Here is a 16,828-nt window from a genome sequence, read left to right on the forward strand (position 1 = left end):
TAATAATTTATATCGACGAGTTTTCCTTTTAATTATTTTAACTTTCGTAACAACAATCTTATTTTTTTTTTATTTTTAAACGAGGCAGTAAAATTATGTCAGTCGTGGACCGAAAAATATCTTATTCACGAGCGTGAAAGGAGACGCTTTACCATTTTCTTTTTTTTTGCAAAAATGTCTATTTAATAATTCGTATAAGACACACTTCGCAAACGCGGGCGATTACGCGACGCGGTTTACCGCTTACACTTCGAAACTACCGAAATGAAGCTAACCAAGCCGAGTCTCTCCTAACTCATTTGATATATTGTAGTACCATGTGGTCCGTCCGCTTATCGCGGTGCCGGTTAACACCGACGCAGGAATGTGTGTGCGCGTGTATGACCTTACACGCATTCTCCTGTACACATACACAAACGTACACGTACATTTTTTAGTAGCGAGCAACAGAAAGAAACAAAAATTTATCCGAAAAAAAAAAAAAAAAATGGACAAAGTACTATATTTCATATTTCAGATAATATATACTGGCTGTTCTCGTTCCTCGCCCGAGAAACGGGGGCTGTAGTTTCGGCAACTGGAAGCAACGAGACTGCGTGGACGCGGTCGCAAATCGAGCTCAAAATCTCAGGGAAAAATATAAAAAAAAAGAATTAAAAAAAGAAAAATAAACGACCAGAGTCGTTCTAAATTATTGCGAGGTAGTTTCCGTTTAATGCGCGGAAACGAGATTTATTTCGAAAATAATCTCTTAACTAGATGTTCCGCGTGATTCATGCGCATGAACTATATGGACGCGGAAATACCATTATAAAACTTTCGACGCTGACAAAAGGAACTTGCGGAGCGATGGATCAACGTTGAGACGAATTCTCTTTATCTTTTTTTTTTTCTTTTGTTTTTTTCCTTCTTTCCTTTTGGTTTTCAGTTGCTTCGACTACGTTTTCGTTTTCCACGGGCGTGGAAAAAAATTAGTTCACTGATTTCCTGCCTGACTTTAAGCCTGGGCTGTCCCGAACGTCACGTAGTGTTAGAGGGAACGTGAATGAGGAGCGTCTTTTTATTGCTTTCTGCTCTCAGGAAAAATAGTATTTTGTTCAATATATTAAACACACGCACGACCGTCCCGTTAGACCGTTTCTTAGACGCTCTAGCTGCTATGCCGCGGTTGCTGAGATGGGCTGCCGCCTGCCATCACTTACAATTATTATTATTCTATGTCCCGCCACCCGAAAGAAATCCCCCTATTGACCGACACTTCCGTCATTTCTCTGTCGAAACACCGCACGTATCACGCGTTTCGTGTATGAACACACGAGAGAGAACGTTCCGCGGTCGATCTGCATCGATCGTTATCCGTCCGATAATCCTTCCAGCAAAATCTTTCGGTATACAAGGCATCCCCCCTCACATCCCCTTAGAAGCTAAATGAAAATACTAAATAGATTTCGCCCGGAATCGACGACCGCAATGACAATGACAGCAATTCAGTGTAAAGTAACGATGTCGTTCGACGAATGTCCGACAAGATGACACGCCGCTCTTGATCAAGGAGGGGTGTCTAATATAGGGCGAAAAAAAAACAAAAAAAAATAAAATAAAAGAAAAAAAATCCGATAATATAAAACGTGCCACATTCCCCCGTGATATACGTACACGTATAGCCACGACGAATCTAATTGGAATACGACGCGACGAGTGATCGGCAAAAAACGAAAATCGAAAGAACGAGAGGGTGCGAAAAACAAGACCACTATTAAGCGACGCGATACAGAAACGAAATCAAAAAATAAAAAAAATATAAAATATTTAAAAAAATGTAGTAGTAAGGTAATATCATACTGCTACGTGGCTGTGATGTGTATGTAATGTATACGTAAGAGCGTAATGTCTATGTAATGAGACAAGTATGGATGATTCTTCTAGCTTGGGAAGGCAACGTGGCCGACGACGAGTCCTGTTGATTTGGTTCCGTGCAGGGTGTGAGCTCTTCTCGACTTGTCCGTTCGTGCTTTACCTCTGGCTCACGCGAGACGGGCACGCTCGCGACAAAAGTAATCCTTTCCGTGCGAAATTAAAGAAAGAAAAAATATGTTAAATTTGTTCGCGCGTGATCGCGACGGGTCTTTCGTTCCCTTGAACCGCGAGACACGCGCAATATCGTGCGGCGACCGCTAGAAAAGGTACACCGAAGGTTTCCTGAATTTTAATACGCGACGCAGAGAGCGCGCGCTTGAGCCAGAGGTAGAGACAGAATTCGTTTTTATTACTGCTATTATTACAGTTGTCTCTAGATATTTACTGATCTCGTACGTGATAGGTCGTACACGGTTGATTAGAGATCGGCGGGTAATCACATCGACCAAGGCCGGATGGTTTTTGTTGATTGCAGGTCCGCCTGTGGAGGTCGGCGTCACCATGTATGTCCTCAGCATCAGCTCCGTGTCCGAGGTGTTGATGGTACAGTTTGCATTCAAACTCATACAAACTCGACATCGACAATTGCCCGTTCATTTATTTCATCCAGTCTCGCGAACAGCCACGCTTTTCCCTTTCCCACCCCTTCCCCCCTCAGACCCCTCTCACCGCGCCCTCCCCCTTTTTCGCCCCCCTGTTTCGTATCCGTCGTATCAAAAAGCGACAGCAGGAACGTCCATTTCCGCCCGACACATTGCCGTTTCACATTGCGATGGCACGATCGATGGTTAAAGCCAAAATTTTCGCCGATGTTGCTTTGAAGGGAGTTTTTTAAACCCACGCGTTTAATTGGACCGATCATCATACGTCGAGCGTACCTATCGTGAAACCTGACGCCACCACTATCATTGATCGAATCAGCTTACCAGTCGCGCCACTTGCTTCCGATTGTATCCGCAGTATCGTCTGTTTCGACTTGTTTATTCGTTGACCCGTTGCAACGTGCACGGACGTTCGCGTAAAATCAGAATAAAAAAATCAAAATTTCAACATCGAATCGCTGTACACGAGACTCGATAACAACGATACTATCGCACGTTTCGTGGAAAATCGTGCGGAAAATCAAAGTTCGTATACGTGCGATTAATTCAATGAACTATTTGCATATTCTTTTTTTTTTTTTACCGCGTTGATTTCGCGCGCATAAAATCTCGCAGGGAGTAGAACGTGAATTAGCGATGCCGCCGCGCGTATATATTCGTATCTGCTTAAATCTCGAGTCGTTCTCGATATCTGGTCGCGGAAAGGTGCACCAGGGGAAATACATGCGACGCGGCATAGTGATGTTATGTCGGCAGCAAGGGGCGTATCGACACATCGCCACACGGTATAAGCTATACAACACGTACACACTTCTCCATGTACACGGAGATATATACGGTACACACATGCGACAATAGTATACACACGGATGGCCTACTAACCTACGTTTTTATAGCTCGTCACAGCTGTTTGGTTGGCTGAACTGTTACAAGGGAACCTTGCTACGTTCCACAGTCTTCGCAAGATATATTCTTGTCCACTTCGTTTATGGTTTATGGTTGAGTCGTTTGATTCGATTTGCGATGTTCTTGTTGCATGGCCCTACCCGCGGTGCTCGAACCGACGAGATAAAGAACCCGGCGGTTTCGCTCGGCGCGCGGAAATTTAATTGCAAGTGAAAGAAAAAATTAAAAAAAAAAAAAAAGAAAAGGAAAAAATTAAAAACAAAAAGGAGAAATAAAAAAGAAATAGTTTCCGGGAGAGACCCGACGAATGCCGCCGTCTCCGCCGGACAATACGCGCGATCTTTTAATCCTGCGAGAGGGCATTAAGTCCTCTTCGCGATATCACGTCCTTGCGAACCGTTCGAGGGGATCGTAAATATGTAAGTTAAAAATCCAAGCTCGACTCACCGTCTTTCTGAGATATCCACGGGACGGAAATCCTATCGAGGTCCCTTCTGAAACACGTAATATAAATATGCGTGTTATTGAAACTTGTTCAAACTAACAGGTACTTCGTAAAAATGAAAGCGTACGAGACCCCGATGCAATATGAAATTTTTATTTTATGTTCAACGCGATCGAGTGATGTGGCAGTAAAATTCGGATCGAGCACCGTAGGCCGCACATACGTTGAGATACGTTCGTATACGCGTAACCGTACGCTCTTATGTGACCGTATCTGTACATAAGAAACGCATAAAAGTGTACGTACGCGTATCCTGCGTTATTGGTACACGTATATCTATATATTTGTATTTGTTTCTCAATATATTTAAGGTATATAGCGGCACCGTACAACGTATTGTGTATTACGCATAATCCTGTAGTAATCGAAGATATATTCTGTTCCGGTTTCGGCAATCAGCTTCAAACTCGCACGAAGCCTGGATCCCCCCCCATCCCCCCATCGATCGCGTTCTGAAATATGCGCCTCGAACTGCCGCGCTTCCATCCCGGGTTTCGCCCGGTAAAGATTATGATCGAAAATTAAACCGCCGTGAGGAACCGTCGAGCGTTCCGCGGCGGCAAAGTCGTCGCAACCGGTCGACCGCGGCCGAGATCGCGCGGTAAAACGTACCCGCGCACGATCGAAGGGAATAAAATATAAAATAACACACGGGCCGTGAGGCGCGTCGTCGGGCGATCGACGCCGCGATTCGTCGACTCCGCGAGACTCTCGCTGCGGTAAAACTTTCAGGAGCTTTCGGGGCTCGCGATGGATTCCAGGACGGTGGTGTAACGTCGAATCTATTCTGTTAGCTCGCAATCGACTCTTTCTCCTACATATTTGACGCGTAATCGCGCGAGCTGCAGCGGCATCTCGATACACGTTCAACTCCCCCCTCGGCTCGCCCCTCTCCCCCTGAGATCCAGAGTACGAGTTTGGAGCTGAATGTACGAGGCTGGACCCCAGGTGTTGAGCCCTGTGCGGAAACCAAATCAAGTCGACACTGTCACCTGGGACGTGACGCGCGTGTTTTTACACCCGCTGGCGAGTTTTCCCGTTCTACATATTTTCCCATCTTGCCTTTACGTCGCGTTTTTCCCGGCCCGATCCTCATCGCGAAGCGACTTCCAATGTTCATCCCTCGAGGGCCACTCTTCGGACTCTCCGGCCGGCGTCCGCGAACAACGAGGTGATTTTCCTACCAATTTATCTTTCCTTTCATCATTCGCCTTCGAGAAAAAAAAAAAAAAAAATCGGCGAACACAGACGGAGGGAATAATACGGTGAAAGCGCCTTTATGCGCTCGTTGATTGTAGTCCTCTCGGTCGAACGGGACCAAGAAAAGAAGAATAAAGCGGGGGTAGATAGAGCAAGAGGGTGACGGGGGAAATAGAGAGCAAAAGAAAAAAATAAAAGAAGAAGAAAGTATCGAAAGAAGATACCCCGCGGCCCTCGAAGAACGAAATACTTCCTTTCGCTTTGTACCTCCTTTCCATCCTCGGCCAGCCGATGATTGCATACCAAATGAAGAGTATAGCTCGTACGACGTTGCGACTACATCGAGACTATACTAATATATATATAATTGTATTTGCATATATATCTCGTATATATCTATGCTATTATATCGTAAATATACTGACACCTATATGAGCTGTGTCATTGTCAGTGTGTGCAGTGCGCTTCTGGTTGCTATGAATCACGTCACGCTATATTATGTATATATACATATATATATATACAATTTCTACAAGCGCGAACGCGGCGTATGTGTGTATGCGTGCGTGTATATATATATGCGCGTGTGTATGTCTACGTGCGTTTGCGCGCGCGTCAAGCCTGCGTTTATTGTACTGTGTATTTCTCGGTGTGTGCGAATGTGTGTGCGTAACACATGGCGAAAAAAAAAAAGGTCTATGTGCTTGCGTGTACACATCGCGGTAATTCGCGCTCGTCGAGGCACGATGGACTCCGAAATGGAGCGTTTCTCCTCGTACGAGCCCCTCTCGCTTCCATCACTTGTCGTACAACACTACTGTACCGTTTCTTTCTATTTTTTTTTTCTATTCTTCTCTTTCTCTCTCTCTTTCTTTCTCTCTCTCTCGCTCTCTCTCTCTCTCTCTCTCACACACACTTTCTCTCTTTCTTTTTTTTTTTTTCTTTTAGATTGATTGGCCTGCAAGCTTTTGGCTGAAATGCTTCCACAAAGCTTTCATCTTGTTCTTTGTTTTTTACGCTACGATTTGCGTGTGATAGAGATGCTTGCGCACACCTGCTCGCATTCCTTCCGGAAATGTTTCACCGGCAACGAGACGCTCGAATTGCTCGATTCACCCGAATACACCGAGCAAGATTTGCGTGTTGCCGAGATAAGCGTGGGAAATATTTTTACGTACAGTTGAACAACGAACATACATACATACAGTCTAAATAATTTTCGATATTTTATGAAATACATTAATTACACGTGATTACATCGCAAATAAAATCCAGAACTTTAATTTGTGTTTCCAAAGAAAAAAAGAAAAAAGAAACAAAAAGATGCAAATGACTAAGCGATCGATCGCGAACGTTAGGGAATAAAAAAAAAAAATAGAACTTAATAAATCGAAGGAATTAAAAGTTTTAAATTGAAATTTCTCGCAAATTTATTCGCGTGGAAGTTGTTGATCAGTTAATCATATTCGAAGATTTGTTAGCGCGGCAATTATACGTCACAACGTAACCGCAGTGCGCCTGAAAAGTTGCCAGAACGATGACAACTTCTGTTCCATATGGCATCTCCGCGGAATATTTCAAGGTCCTTCATATTCGCATTCCGAGCATTTGCACGCATGTAAAAGCGCGAGATTAATTACCTAACGTTGTCGTATTTTAAAAATTCCAAATGGCACACGTGCTAATATTAACAACACGACGGAATTAAATCGACGAGTATTAATTATTACTCGTCTTTCATCTATTTACGTAATAAAGTCGTGATTTTCCTTACTTGTAACTTTAATTAATTGCCAAGTATAATCGATATTAAAATAAATCGCAAAAACGCGCGACGGAATGAGCCGGGCAATGTGCCACGCGTATTGAATTCTTCATAACGACGCAAATGGAGGAAAAGTCTTCACGTATGCGCGCACACGTCGTCGAAGGGGATGACAAGCGTCGCCTCGGGTCGAACTCTCCCTCTTGTCACGGAACCGTGACATCTTATTGGAGTTGTAAAATTCCGAACTTTATTCCTAAAGTTCTATAAAAAAAAATTCTTTTTTTTTCTTATTCTTTTTTTCTTTTTTGCAATTTTACGTCCGCTGATATTACAGCTATAAAACTTTCCTAACAATTATCGTAAAATTTATGCTTGCCAGCACGATTGTTGGCTATATAATCGGGCGGAAGAGATGGGCGCAAAATGGAAATTTAATTATAATTTTTCATTAAATCTAAAAAACAGTTAAAAGAATTTTACGTCGCCTGTCTGCGCTTTTGTCATCCGCGGTAAAGTACTTATCGTAAGGAAATTCAATTTACATACGCACGGTTGGTTATTTGCGATAAAAAAAAGATACGATACGCGACGATGATCATCGAATATTTTCAAGGTACTACTATCCGCCATATAACACTGTCCTTATACAGCCCGCGGGTGCATGAATTTTATGGCAATTTCGTGGCATGTCTGTACGTAGTGATTTCGTCGTAAAATACTTGTTTTCTATGTATGTATATGTACCTAGTCACTATACATACACGGTCTCCACACCTTATCTCGTTCGCGTGTACACACGAATTATACTCGCGTCGCGAAACTCCTGTCCTGTGATCGAGCCCACGTCGACAGGAATCTCGATGCTCACGAGGCGTGCAGGTCACGCGTATGTTCTCGCGTAAGATTACGAGGCACAATCGCGGCCGGCATCGTAATTATAAACTATTAACCCACTGTCGTAACTAGGCGCCATTACAGCCGGGCTTGTATCTAGATTCTTAACGTCCTTCTGCAGTACGGAGCTAATTGGATACATTGTGCGACAAATATAATATTAGAGTAATAAATCAAATACTGTAGCATGCGCGCTATCAAAAAATCATTACAACGTAACGAAAGTCTGCACGTAAATATCTCGATATTTAATTAAAACGTAATAATTACGATATTTTAATTATTGGAAAAAAGTTTTAGCAAACCGTTACGCGTATTTAGATTCGTATTATTTAGCAGTAATAAATTTTATAACATTTTACATTCTCTACTTTAAAACAAGTTCTTTGTTTTTTTTCTTTTTTTACATTAAAAAAATATATATACTAGAAACATAATAATTATTCGATTTGGATATTTAATTCGATAATGTAGTAAGACAACGAAACCTCATCAAGACATCACGCAAGTTTTAAACATATTCTTTTCAGAATTTCTTGTTATAATAGCGACTCGATTAAGAAACTTCCACCTCGGATAATAAATCTGATCATCTATTTCAGTTGAACGCGCTAAACTCTCTCTCTCTCTCTTTTCAGTTTAATACTTAAACTTCCTCTGCCATACGAATAAACGTTTCAACGAAATCGGCAGTAGAGTAATTTGGAAAGCTCGCGACATTCCCATCGGGCTTATTCGGCGTAGGAATATAATATTATTTGCATAATAATTGCGATATTATTTTTAATTTCATATAAGAGAAATTTCGTGATACAGAAAAATATTTCCCGTTATTATTTTCAGCGGAAACACGAATTAATATCTTTGCAATTCGTAGATTATTATGTTAAAAAATTTCCAATTAATTTTATTTAATCCATACACGTAACTCTTTTTTTTTTTATTTCCTTAAAGTGAATTCTCTAATGCAATATGTCGTTGCACGTTAACTTACAATAGCCACGTCGCAAATTATCCCTCCGCTGAACGAAATCGAATCGAATAAATAAACACTTTTTTCAACTTTTGTATTTAATTTAATCCCGTAAGGATTCAATAATGAAATCGCGCGGGGTCATCAATCACGTTTACCCGAAATCACTTTCGTCCGAGTTGCTCTCACACGTCGCTCAAGCCAGGATAAACGCTCTCGCGAGTGTGAGACCAATGATGGAGCGCTCTACAAAGCTCTCGAAGTTGCCGTCGCAACTTCGGACTTTATAGCCGCGCCGCGTCGAATTAGCCTCGCCTCGTTTCACAGCGTGGGGTCAAGTAGAACACCGGAGGTGGTCTGGATAGAGGGGGTCACGTAAGCGTTAAGTGGCCGATTCTACGTATTACGGTAATCGCGACGAGTCGCCTCGATAAGCTTCCGAAGGTGCCTGTCGACGTTCACGATCCCGTACGTGCTTCTCCGCCCCCTTTCCCCCACGTCCCTCTCCCGTAATTTACCCCGCACGAAAATCTCTTCCGATCGACACGTTACGCCCGCGTACCGTAAAACGTGGGCGGTCGAATAATATCACGACCGTTTATTCTGCACACCTTGCGTTTCCTCGCGCGGAAACGCATTCGCCTTCTCGGTCTCTTTCAGACTTTGCGCTCAGACTCATAAGAGAAGAACGAGGACTAACGTAGCATTTCAAATTACTCTTTGTGAGGTCTTACACTTAGAAAGATCTGCATTGAAAAAGCTTCTTTTCTTTATTCTATTTTTTTTTTTTTTTTTTTTCAACGTTTCCACAACTGATTCACGAGTTCATTTATTGTGCATAAATTTAACCGGATAAAAAAAAATATATATATATTTATTAACTGCGTGTTATTATAATATTCTCTGCATAATATCCGAAATAAAAATATTTAAAATCAATAACGTTAAATAAAATTTTATAAATATATATACACGTTGAAATTACATCTGTATATTAATAAATTAATTTCATCATTAAATTATTTAATTTATGCATAAATATTATATGATTTAAAACAATTTGTACTGCACAAGAATAACGTAATGTTTAAAAAAAAATTACAATTGGTGATTACGAAATTAATTCAACGAGCAGCCGTGTGTTAGTTTACGAAACGATTACAAAGTAACAGTGTAATATTAACAATTTTGTTACGAAAAGGCTCACGTGAATCCTCGGTATTTCTCTAATGTGCTTGTGAACACAAACGACTACCAATCTAATAAGTCACCTGTGTCGTACCAGGATTTCACGTTGGATTTTTACTTCCGACAATTCTGGACGGATCCACGACTCGCGTTCAAGCCGCGAACGGGCGTCGAGACGCTCAGCGTCGGCTCGGAATTCATCAAGAACATTTGGGTACCCGACACCTTCTTCGTCAACGAGAAGCAGTCGTACTTTCACATCGCTACCACCAGCAACGAGTTCATTCGCATTCACCACTCGGGAAGCATCACGCGTAGCATACGGTGAGTAAAACATTTACAAGCTCCTAGTCCGTAGCTGCCGTGCTTTTTACGTCGTAATATTTCACAAGCGTCAAGAAATTTTTTTCGCAGCGAGGCTAAGCTTTGAAAGTAATCTAAGCGAAATGCTCTATCCTATCGTAATCCGAGGCTTATTCCAGACGGTAGCGAAAAGAATGAAAATATATTAAATACGCGCCGTGATAACGAGGAATAGATAAAGGTTAAACGGGCCTTGCCCTTCCTCCGTGCGAGTTAAGTAAATTTAATCCCCGAAACGCCGCTTTCGCCGCCAGAAGGAAAACGTTTATGGTACTTTCCACCACGAGCTCATTGTCCTCCATCACCATGCAACATTCGTGGGACTTCGGGGAGCAATTGCGCGCGGAACGACAAATTTGTTCCCTGTTACAGCCACCGCTCCGTTCTTACCAAGTAGAAACTCGTATCATTCCACGTATCTATCCTTCTCCCGGGCGGTTCGGGAGTGTTCAGGTATTAACGCGCCGACTATATTCAGACGATCCATGCATACCTAACTTGCACCATCCCGCGCAATATCCTTCCGTTATATTACATGCCCGACTTCCGGATCGGAAGTGCCGAATCGAGCCCGCTCGCTGTCGGAAACGAAAGAAGAATATCGATGAAGCAGCGAGCGAGCGAACGAGCGAGCGCGCGCGCGCGCTCATTTACGTGAATAATTTTCCCCTGGCTCAACGGGGGTGAGTCATCGATCACTGTCAGCATGTACGAATCATGCGAATACGTACGTCCGTATCGTTTTCGTATAATACGTCTCATCGAAGACGAGAGCAGACACGTATTAACGGTACGTCGAATCGATACGGATTGGGTTCTTACACGTTAATCCTGGCGTGACTCGGGCGTAATGAGGTCGGCCACGGAATTAATTCCCGCACATTGACTCAACGTTACTCTCGGGGTACAAATGGATTGGCTGCGAATCCCTGCGTTCGTATATCATAAAAGATTTCGTCGGGAAGCGGCCGTTAAACGGACTTTATTGAATGTGTTTCAGCTTAACGATTACAGCGTCGTGTCCCATGAACTTGCAGTATTTCCCGATGGACCGGCAACTGTGCCATATCGAGATCGAGAGCTGTAAGTACGCAACACGCGCGTGTGTATGTACGTACACGTATATATACATTATATAGGTGCATACACAAACGAACAAAGTACAACCTCACAAATATTCGACATTCTCGCTTAGTTCTACTCGACATACACATACTTTTGCGCATATTATAACGAAAGTCCAAGTGACTTTTCTTGCACTTCAACAGTTGCATATTACTTCTCTCAGAACGACAATCGACTCACCGTATCCTTTCGACGTTTTGAATTATCGAGCACGTGCACGTAATTTTGAAAGAGAATAACTCGTACAACTTTTCCGAAAAATAAGAAAGAGATTTTTCAAAGGAAACTTTTATTCTAATTCGGAAACTACTGACGAGTTTCCTTATCACGGGATAAGCCTTATCAATGATACAGTGATTAGAGTGAAAATTTCACTCAAGGCTTTAAAGAGTTGTTATATAAAATTACGCCAAGATACATATTTCTTTCGATAATAATTCTATCTCGTGAAACTCTTAACAGCATTTTAAAAATAAATAACAATAGTAGCATATTCAGAATAAATTTAAGATTCTAAAAAAATAAAATAAAATAAAATTATTAATTAAATCCCTGATAAAGTCTGCAATGTCGCGATTAACCATTATATTCGATCGGACGTATCTCAGCTTCTCGCTGATTGCGGAACACCAACGATCAATTCCGTGCATGTGAACTCGTGCATGTAACTCGAGAATAACGCCGAAAGCGATACGCAGAAAGTATCCTTATCAATAGCCGATTGTCGAAGATTCAATGCGATTCGATTTTACATCGCTTTGAACCCTTTTTTTCCAGATAAAAACATAGAAAGACGCTTCTACTGTGTATATTTGCGTCGAGCGTTAAAAAAAAAAGAAAAAAAAAGAAAAAAAGAATTGTGTCCCCCTCTCCCCCCCTTCTTTATTACACGCTCACACAGAGAATACTGTCAACTTCCATAACCCGTCACTCTCCACCTTCCTTCCTCCCTTCTTCCTCCCTCAACTACCGACGGTCTATGCCTTCCCTCTCGCCTTTCTCCCGACATCAGATTTCACTTCCTTCTTTCTTTTCTATCTTCTCCTCTCTATCTGTCTATCTGTCTGTCTGTCTGTCCGTCACTCGCCACTTCACACGCTCACTCACACGATCAGTCAGCCACACAAGTGAGAATCACTCCCATTCACCACGTTCACTCACTCGCTCACTCGCCCGCTCTCGCTCACACACCACCGGTTGGGTTTCCCTTTTTTTTTTTTTTTTTTTTTTTTTTAATTCCATACACAGTGATTGTACGTATGTGACAAAATGGACTTGCAGAATCGGACATTTATCGCAGCCTTTACCTTTTCACTTTTCTCTCTCGAAAGCGCGCGCGAAAATTGATAAACAAAAAAAAAAAGAGAGAAATTCAACATGTGACACTTCAAATATAGCGATATATATATTCTTTTTTTTTCTTTTGTCTTCTAGTAATTTTACGAAGGGGAAATAAGAGGGAAATGATGTTATCTCGTCTTCCTCTTTATTCCTCGCGATTGTGATTTAATAATAAAGGCCCGATTCTGCAACCGAGCACAGTGTGCGGTCAGTGAGCACCTTAAAAAAGGATCTTCGATGCGCCGTAACAACGGCCTGTGTATCGATACGCGTGCTGCATACGCAGCTGAATCGTTTACGAGACACGTCTCGGTTAATCGAGTCGCTCCATTAGACTGTAAGCATAGAAATCGTAGGCTGGCCAGGAGCTATAGCGCGCCATGGGATATCCCTACGCGCGGAGACACATAGCGAGAAAATGTATCACGTACGTGTACGTGAACACGAGCGCGAATGGATCCGTGTGTGGGCGCGTGTGTACGTGATGTGTGTGATAACGCTACGTTTCACTGTCACGAGCTCGTGTTGATTGCCGTCACTGCTGCAAATTGCACCGGTGTGTTAATGTGCAAATACAAAAGAGAATTTCAAGCGCCCTTTTAGAACTGTTTCACCATTTACTCACTTCGCGTTTACCGTCGCGAAATAATTATTGGCGCTGGTATTAATAATTCGGTCGCGCGGTAACGCACGCAATCGCGGAAATTGGCTGAACAACGGCGTTACACGGTCTAGTTTCTAATCTGCATTGTAATGAGGCTTGTTTAATAAATAATTCGAAATGTGTGTAAATACAATTTTAACGTCGGGGGCAATTATACTCGCGGCGATACATTCGCGAGGTGGGAGGGGGAGGGGATACCGAATATAAGATTCGCGAAAGCGAAGCGAGACGTCGGAGGTAGTTAGCGTTAATAATTCCGTGCCTCTCGTTTGACGTCTTGGTTCCGGGCGCATAGAAACGTTCAAACCGTCGATTTATTCAGGATGATGGAAAAAGTTTGACTTCAGCCCGCCCCCGCTGAAAGATCTATATTAAAACTCAGCCGGTCGTGGAATAGGGTCGAAGGGTCACCGGAAGTCCGGCATACGAGATACCGCGGGGAGTCCCGGCCAAGTTGGTCGATTAGTTTCGTCGAGTAGAAGGCTCGGACTTTGCCGTGCGCCCTTTCGTCCTTAATTGGTCGTGCGCCGTTCGAATACGAGTTATTGCGATCGTTATAAGTTATCGCGATACATTCCCCGTCGCGAATTACCAGAGAATGCTCGAGTCGCTAAACTTACGAGAGAATTCGAAAGATTTGCAGGCCACCGCGTTAACTTTTATTCGAGTTCCGGGGATGAATCTTTGTCGCTTTTTTTGATCGCGGCTGGAGTCGATCGATAAATGCTATCATCAAAAAAATAAATTTTGATTTGCGTCGTATCGTTTTTAGAAATCGTTCGGTTATCTTCGCTGTGACATTCTTATCTGGCGGCATTTAAAGATACTTCGCACACACGTACATGTATGTTCAGTAATTTTAGTACGTTCCTCGCTTAGGAACCGTCACGATTGTAATCTAATAATATTGCCGGCACAGCTCTCACGTGATTTGATTCTGTGATTGACCCGAACCCCTCGGAACGTTTCTATTTATAATCGTAGATTCGATTTGACGGACGTTTCTAAGCGTAAGTTCACCCCGAAGCATATCGCAGTTGATTTATAAAAAGAAAAGGCAGGAGGCACCGGATTTATAGAACTTTGGAGAGTTTCTTGATTAGTTTCGGATGGAAAAGTGTCAGGTCACGAACACCGTTTCGCTCTTAACTTACCCATTAAACGGGATATTATTACCTCTCGCGCCGTATCGATTTTGTATTTCCACGATGTTGAACAGGAGTAGCCGACGGTAATTTTTGCAATTCGCCAATTTCTCACGGTTTATCAATGTACGAATAAAATAAAATTACTCCCATCTTATCTCGCGCTTAACCGAATCTATTCCGCGGGGCATACACGCGCTATATATAATCGTACAGTGTCGTAATAAAGGATGGAAACAGATGTGCAATTTGCAGTAATCTCAGATCGCGTATCCGTGCTCGTCGACACGAAACGACTGCGACCTTTATGTCAGAAAACAAGGATTCCAATTCTGCATTCCTCGTAAGGTAGCTTCGACTATAAAAAGAAGCGATACGCATTCAAAATCCAATACTACCAATACGTTTACAGGACACGCTTTGTCACATCCTACGCAAAGACCGTATGCGAGCGTATTTATGAGCATCCTCCGAAGGGTCTCCACTTTACCAAGTTACCGCTGACCGTGAGTCGTCACGTCGGTCTTAGCTGAACGCGTGATTTCTCGAAAGTCGCTCGCGGTCATTCGACAAAATAAATACGAATGATGACCGTGAGCATGTAGATCTGCTACGAGAAAAAAAAAAAAAAAGAAAAAAACAGTAAAAAAAAAAAGAAAAAAATAAGCTAAATAAACACGACATCCTCTTTCTACACTCTGTCGCCGCTAAATAAAAATTTCTCGTGGATTACATACGTCCGATCAACAATAACCATTAAAAATAGCATTTATCGTTGCGTCCATAAACTCAGTGGAAGCCAATTTTTTTTATACATATATATATAATTAAATTCGACGATAAAAACATGGAGCAAACGTATGTAATCCGCGTATGCGCGACGAACACTTCTATAGAGAATGGAGTCTGTTCCGTCTATGGCGATTTCCTACGAAAGGGACCTATATTCAGGGAGAGAGATCACGCTGAAACTAGAATCTACCACCGAAGCACACACAGCACGATTGTAAATATATATACTAACGAGAGCTCTCGGCGCTTAGTCGCCGTAAAATCGTTTCTCCCCCGAGATCAGAAACGCGACGAAAGCGCGCCGTTCAAACACTATCACTACTTTGCCACTTCGCCACTACCACTGACTACCACCGCCATCACTTAACCGTCACGTACCAATCCTTTTTTTTTTTTTTATCCCCACGAACCTGAAGGGCCTCCGACATATAGCACTGAGCCTCGTGTCCGGGGACGTAGTAAGGGCCGACGACGGCCAGCCCCGAAGGAGGCTAAATCCAGAAACGACGTGTCGACAATGGTCCGACCGAATTAAAACGCATTGTGCATCTAGCCCAGCGCATGTAAGAAAGAATCGACTGCAACATTACCCGCGGCGTACTCACGCCGCGGTCACGTTATCGATATGCCTTTGAATTACGCTTGTAACCCGATCTGCGACTTGTTCCGGTAATACGTTCCTATCCCGCCGACCCTACTCGAGCAACTTTTGTACGTATAGTAGAACAATAGATGTTATTTAACATAGCATCGGTTTTTCGGCATGCCTCAGCATGGTTATTTAATTTTAATTTTAAGTCTACCTGCAGAATAGGATTAAAAAATGTGTAGCTGAATCAACCATCGATACGTTTGAAGATTACCGCCCGTGCGAGACTTTTTGCTTTTCGTTTTACAACGATAATTTATTTTGTCCCTTTCGAAACCTTCGAAAGGATTCGACTTTACGTAAACGTGGTATTAAAAGAGTCTTCAAACTTTGCATCGGTATATTAATTGCTTGGCAGACAAATCGCACTCTTTGAAAATCTCCACCGCTCTAGATTACGTAAAAGTAAGCGAACCACCACAAAAAAAAAAGAAAAATAAAAACAATTTGCATTTTATTCTTATTGTACATACACACTAAACAAGCCTGATTAATTTTGAATTCTGATTCAAAAAGACCTTGATAATATCGCTCGGCGATAGCGTTTGAATTTTAATGGAAGGGAGCCATAAAGCCGGGTATGGAAATTCGCGTTTCTCGCAAAACACGGAACACGGAGAATGGAGCATGTAGCATGGAGCATGCAGCACAGCAGGTGAAATGCGCGGCGTAAAGCATGTAGCACATATATGTAAATCTACCTAATCCCTCGAGCCTGTATGTGTCACTGCAGCATGCCGAGCAGAAAACTCGTTTTTTTTCTTTTTGTTTTTTTTTTCTTTTATTTTTTTCTTTC

The 16,828-nt window shown here is 42.4% G+C and overlaps 1 protein-coding gene across 7 annotated transcripts in view; it reads left to right on the forward strand.

Moving 5' to 3' along the window:
* Positions 1-16,828, forward strand: part of Rdl (Resistant to dieldrin) — a 77,344-nt gene that overhangs the window by 40,958 nt on the left and 19,558 nt on the right. For 6 of the 7 annotated variants that reach the window (XM_070663004.1, XM_070663006.1, XM_070663008.1 and 3 more), the window contains exons 4-5: positions 10,051-10,277; positions 11,317-11,399. In XM_070663004.1, coding sequence (XP_070519105.1) covers positions 10,051-10,277; positions 11,317-11,399 — 310 coding nt within the window. Of the gene's footprint in view, positions 1-2,392; positions 2,461-10,050; positions 10,278-11,316; positions 11,400-16,828 lie in introns of all 7 variants that reach the window. The other variant, XM_070663009.1, reaches the window with a different exon arrangement.

This window comes from Cardiocondyla obscurior, linkage group LG10 (genome assembly GCF_019399895.1).
Source record: "Cardiocondyla obscurior isolate alpha-2009 linkage group LG10, Cobs3.1, whole genome shotgun sequence".
Classification (NCBI taxonomy): Eukaryota; Metazoa; Arthropoda; class Insecta; order Hymenoptera; family Formicidae; genus Cardiocondyla; species Cardiocondyla obscurior.